Raw genomic sequence first — 5,245 nt, forward strand, 5'->3', positions numbered from 1 at the left:
TCATAGATTGCAGAGTGACAGGGAGGGGCTGTTCTTGGTGTTAAGGTGGAGAGCTGTGTGTTGATTAGACAAACCTGGGCCCTGGAGTTAGAGGAACACAGGTGGCCCCAGTCAGAAACAATTGATGGTCCTTCCTAGAAAGAGAGAGACTCCTATTTCTGCCCTGCAGCTTCCATCGGGAGAATCTACCACCGTTCTCTGAGCCTCTGGCTTCCTTCCCTTTGGAGACTGGCCTTCTTCAGTGAATGGGCTTCATTTTACTGCTTCTGGGTTCCTCTTTGGGACTTGGTTGGCCTCTGGCCTCTGAGTACACCCGTTCTTTTGCTGTTGTGTTGTCTTGGGATGATCTTCCAGTTCAGCTCTCTTTCTGGGTCCAGCCTTCCTGATCTCATCTCTGTCACCTGCAGGCACTAAGTGTGGCCACTCACGGGGCTCTAAGTTCCATGGAGTTAGGGAACTCAGTCTCTGGCTTGCTGCTCATGCCAGGCCTGAGCCCCAGCTGCTATCAATACTTGGCTCATTATAGAAAAGTTTTAAATCTTGGAATACCACGTCACATGGAGGTGACTTCAAGGTCAAGGAAACTCAGGTCCTTTGTGGGACACCTTGGACCTGGACCTCATAGATGTAGGGACACGCAGCATGCCAAACTGGATTGCCAGGGAAAATGAACATGATTTTTTTTTTTGGATTTTTTTTTTTGTACTGGGTAGTAGTGGGGATGCTAAGGTCATTCATCCTCTGCATAAAACTGTCTTGGGCCTGGTTCTAGCCACAAAATGCCAATGGCACCTGAAGCCCCAGATGTCACCTAAATATATGAAACACTCTCCCACCCCAGTTATCAGTTCTTGGCTCAGGGCTCTTACACTGTGAGTACATGACCCCGCTGGGGGCTTCTTCACCAGAGCCAAGCACCCTGTACCTGTCTCACACTGTGAGTACATGACCCCGCTGGGGGCTTCTTCACCAGAGCCAAGCACCCTGTGCCTGTCAGCTGCTTACCTGCTTACAGTAAGGAAGACAGTGGGGCTCTGAGTCACGGTAACCCCGATATACCTTTCATTTAGAAACAAGAAGAGGCTGGGTAAGTTGCCTCCTTCCCTTGCTTTCTGAAAGAGAGACAACACTGACCACTTTCCTCTTGTTCTTCAGCTCTTCCTAGCCTTCCAGTACCAGCATGGTCCCTCCCTAAGAGCTGGCCAGATCTGGCTCACCCAGGTCTCTGAGGAGCCTAGCTAATTCTTAGGCAATAAACATAGCCTGGAGGAAGTAGCTACCGGAAACCCTTCCTTTTTAGGACACCTCTTGGGAGGAGCTGAGGGAGGGTATTTCATAAACCGAGTTGCATATCTCTGCCCGCACCTAGCTGGAACTTTGCAACTTGCCTGCAGCCTGGTCACAGAGAGGATGTGAGGAAAGGAATTAGGATGGGGCTGCTGGGTGGTACGCATAGGGAGAGGCCCTCAGGATGGATGTGACTGTGGGTGGAAGCTGGGGATTAGGAAGGAAAAGCTGAGTGGACAGGAGGCGCAGATGCCTGTTCCTCAGGGAAGCCATGTGGAGGGCTGCCAGTGGGGAAGATTGGGTGACTGAGCCATGTCCAGGACATGTGAGAGCCCCAGGGATATGATTGGGGGGTTTGCTATTAACTGGCTCCAACTCTCAAGGTCTTGTCTGTGTACCCCCTTCTCCTAGGACGAACAGTTCCCACACTATGAAGACCGGTGTGCTCCTCCTGCTGGTGAGCCTACTGTGTGCAGAGAACGGTGAGATGAAAAAGGGCCTCAGAGTTGAGGGTACCCTGGCATTTTCATTGTGTGCCCAGTGCCTGAGGTGTACTGGAGTCATGGGGGTGCCCTGTGTGGGTTGGTTGGTGGTGGGTGAACTCTCATGTGCTGGGGTGGCTTCCTGGGCCTCTAAACTGCCAGTTAGTAGGAGTGTGGGGCTCTGTCAGTGAGCTGCAGCCCCACACTCCTCAGGACCCATCGCCTCAGAATAAGTGCACCCTCCATCCCTCTCTCATTTCTTTCTTGAGGCCCAAGCAAACCCTGGCCACCAAGGGCCCCTGTCCTCAGAGTACCCTGCTGCCCTTGCTTCCCAGCCAGCCTGTGTGTATGCAAGCTGGCAGAGGCTTCTTTTCCTGGCCCAACTGCCAAGTCAAGGAGTTTTAGGCACCTTCAACTTTTGGCATTCCTTACATTATTACATTTGACCCTGTTGTATCCTCTAAGCCAGCCACATGAAGCCCCCAGTGCTAGAACTTCTTTAAGAGCCCTCAGAAATCTCCATACTTGCAGTTACACCTGTATAAGGGGAGGTCTCATGGTGAACCCTGACTTTGCACCTGTCTTCTGGAAAGTCCAGTGCCCTGTTATACAACAGGTCAGAACAGTCTTCCCCATCAGGAGGCCCTTGTATGCCCCGGTACCTACTCCCTCATCCACTCACCATCTCAGCAGACAGGAGGTACCCAAATCCTCCTGCGATGAGGACTGTTTCTCTATTACCTCTTGGGGTCCAGGTCTGTCCTGAGGCTGGCTGCCTGCGACAGCAATACCCAGCCTATCTGAAGAGCTGTGGCTCTTGCTTCACGCCTGTTTTTGGTGGAGGTGACTGAGGAGGGGTGTCCCTGCTCGGTCCTATATATAGCCCAGCAGCTGTGAGGAAGTAAAGCCAGGTGCAGAGCAGGGGTCAAGTCTAGGAAGAACATGCCCTGACCCTCATGTATTGGCCTGTTTCTCAGCTCAGGGGTTGCGCTGCTACCAGTGCATGGGGGCCGCCAAACCTGAGACTTGCCAACCAGACACCTGCTCCTACACTAACGGCGTCTGCGTTACTCAGGAGATGGAATCCACTGTGGGTGAGTTCCCCGTGGCCTGTATGAAGTTGTATAGCGGGGTGGGGCTTGGGAGGAAAGTTTCAAGCACTTGTGGGCTACAGTTGTTTGTGGGCCAGTTCCCCTCCCTCCAAGCAGGGGCCTCCTGGGGTTGGAGTGGGGCTCCTGTAGGGGCAGCAGGCTGTGGGGTGTGCCCTGGGGTCCAGGTATGTGCTGGGAGGTAGATTCTTGAGCAGGGTTGCCCCTATGGCATGCATGGATATCATCATTTCCCCTCCCCCACCCGTACTAGTCATGTGGGGCTTCTGTCCTTACCCTATGTCTAGGGCCCTATGGGCTCCATCAGGACCTGGAGAACTGGGGGCATTTAGTGACTCTTTGCATATAATGAAGGAATCAGAAGATTTAGGCTAAAGGAAAGACTTGGGAGACATTAGGACACAGCAGATTCCCCCACAGAGTCAGTTTCCAGGCTTACCCTCCAGATAGACAAAGCAGGAGTAGCCTCAACCTGCTATCCGGTTTCCTGCTCCTTCCCACAGCCTGGCTGTCTCCTGGAGTAGGTCTCCTAGATACAACTTCCTGGGGAACAGCTCTTCCTGGCTGCCCTTTGTGCTAAACCACCGTGTGGGTGATCTTGCACTGTGCCATGTCGTGTGTGTGTGTGTGTGTGTGTTTGCCTATGAGTGTGGGCACACACGTGTGCACATATGGCGAGGACAGAGGAAAACCTTAAGTATCATTCCTCAGGTACTGTCTAGTTTTAAGCTTTATTTGTTTCATTTCGTGCAAAGGAATGTTTGATGGGTTCCCTGGAACTGGTGTTATGGATGGTTGTGAACTACCATGTGGGACCTGGGATTTGCCCCCCGCCCCAGGCTAGTGGGGCTGGTGAAAGCTCCCGCTCCACCTCTCCAGCACAGAAATTAGATGCCGTACTCCCACGCTTGGCTTTTGCATGTGTGCTGAGGATGGACCACAGGTCCTCATGCTTCTGTGTGGCAAACACTTTACTGACTGAGCTGTTTTCCCAGCACATGGCGTGTAAGTGCTTGTGTGTAGACAAGTGTGGTTGCATGTGCACTAGGGGCACAAGTGTGTGGAGCCCAGAGGTTGACACTGGGCATCTTCCTTGACGACTGTTTTATTTACTGAGGCAGGGTCTCCCACTGAACCCCAAGCTTGCAGATTCAGCTAGTCTAGTCAGTGAATGTACCTCAGGATTCCCCGTGTCTGCCTCAGGAGCACTAAGACTACAAGTAGGCTACCATGCCTGCCTGTCTTTGACATGGGTCCTGATGATTGAAATTCCAGCCTCATGCTTGCTCTAGAACTTGCCATGTAGCCCGGGATGGATCTGAACTCATAACAATCCTCCTGCCTTAGTTTTCCAAGTTCTGGGATTACGAGTGTGAGCCACCATGTCCAACTTCAGTGTGCCTTAGAGGCAAGGCTGGGCCATCCAGACCTGGTGGCAAGTGCCCCAGACTTTGGGGTGCTGAGTTGTTCCTGCATACCCTGTGAGGTCACTCCCTGATGTCTTACAGGATCTTACAAAGTGACATTAATAAACAAGTTGTGCCATCCCACCTGCCCCAATAAGGAGTTTTCTGGAATTCTGGAAGACCTGGGCATCCCCATCAACTCCAAGATTTCCTGCTGTAACACAGACCTCTGCAATGAGGCAGGTGCTACTGGGGGCAGCATCTGGACCCTGGCAGGGGTGCTTCTGTTTAGCCTGGGGTCGGTCCTCCTGCAGGCCTGGTTGTGATGCCACTCCGGCCCTCATCTTCCTATCTCCTCCTTCCTGGAGCCCTCTCATGATGGATTATGAGTTATAAAAAACCCTGAAGTGGGGTTAGGGTGTGGTCCACTCTGCTTCAACTTTATAGCCCCCATCACCACGTCCTTCAGAATGCCGTTCTGCTGTGGCTTGCTCTTCTCGGTTCTGGAGGCATGTGGACAGTACCGGGAAGGGGAAGGATTCCAAGGTATTGTGCCCACGCTGTTTACACATGAATCTCTGGGCGCCTGTGGGTTTCCCCTACATGCTGCTCAAAGTTGAGTTCAATAAACCCTTTGTCTTCCTAGCCAAGAACTTCACTTTTCTTTTGCTACCCTGGGTCCACTGAGGCCTGACTGCTGACCCACATCTCTGCCCTTTCAGCCAGCCCCATAGCTATCTTATGTTACCCAGATCGGAGTGGTGTATCCCTTGGTTTGGGTGGGCCTTCCCTCAGAGCTGATACTGGGGACGCCCAAGAGCCCTTGATTGTGTTGGCGGAAGGGATCAGCCAAGGAGGCGAGCCCTCAATGGTGGATAGGTCTTGCCCTGCCAGATTCTTTTTTTTTTTTAATTTATTATGTATACAGTGCTCCACCTACATGCCAGAAGAGGGCGCCAGA

The 5,245-nt window shown here is 52.5% G+C and overlaps 1 protein-coding gene across 2 annotated transcripts; it reads left to right on the forward strand.

Annotated features, from left to right (window-relative positions):
- The first annotated feature begins 1,366 nt into the window (after positions 1-1,366).
- On the forward strand, positions 1,367-4,922 carry LOC121461369 (lymphocyte antigen 6A-2/6E-1-like). Of its 2 annotated transcripts, none has more exons than XM_041672422.1 (4): positions 1,367-1,412; positions 1,699-1,769; positions 2,747-2,863; positions 4,387-4,922. In XM_041672422.1, coding segments are annotated over exons 1-4 (414 nt in total). In that variant the 5' UTR covers positions 1,367-1,410; the 3' UTR covers positions 4,611-4,922. The 2 variants fall into 2 exon arrangements, with proteins under 2 accessions (XP_041528356.1, XP_041528358.1); XM_041672424.1 differs by lacking the exon at positions 1,367-1,412 and adding an exon at positions 1,428-1,446.
- Positions 4,923-5,245: the final 323 nt, after the last annotated feature.

Source organism: Microtus oregoni, unplaced genomic scaffold (genome assembly GCF_018167655.1).
Source record: "Microtus oregoni isolate MIOR12 unplaced genomic scaffold, Mior012 000022F_ref0000154, whole genome shotgun sequence".
In the NCBI taxonomy this organism is placed as follows: Eukaryota; Metazoa; Chordata; class Mammalia; order Rodentia; family Cricetidae; genus Microtus; species Microtus oregoni.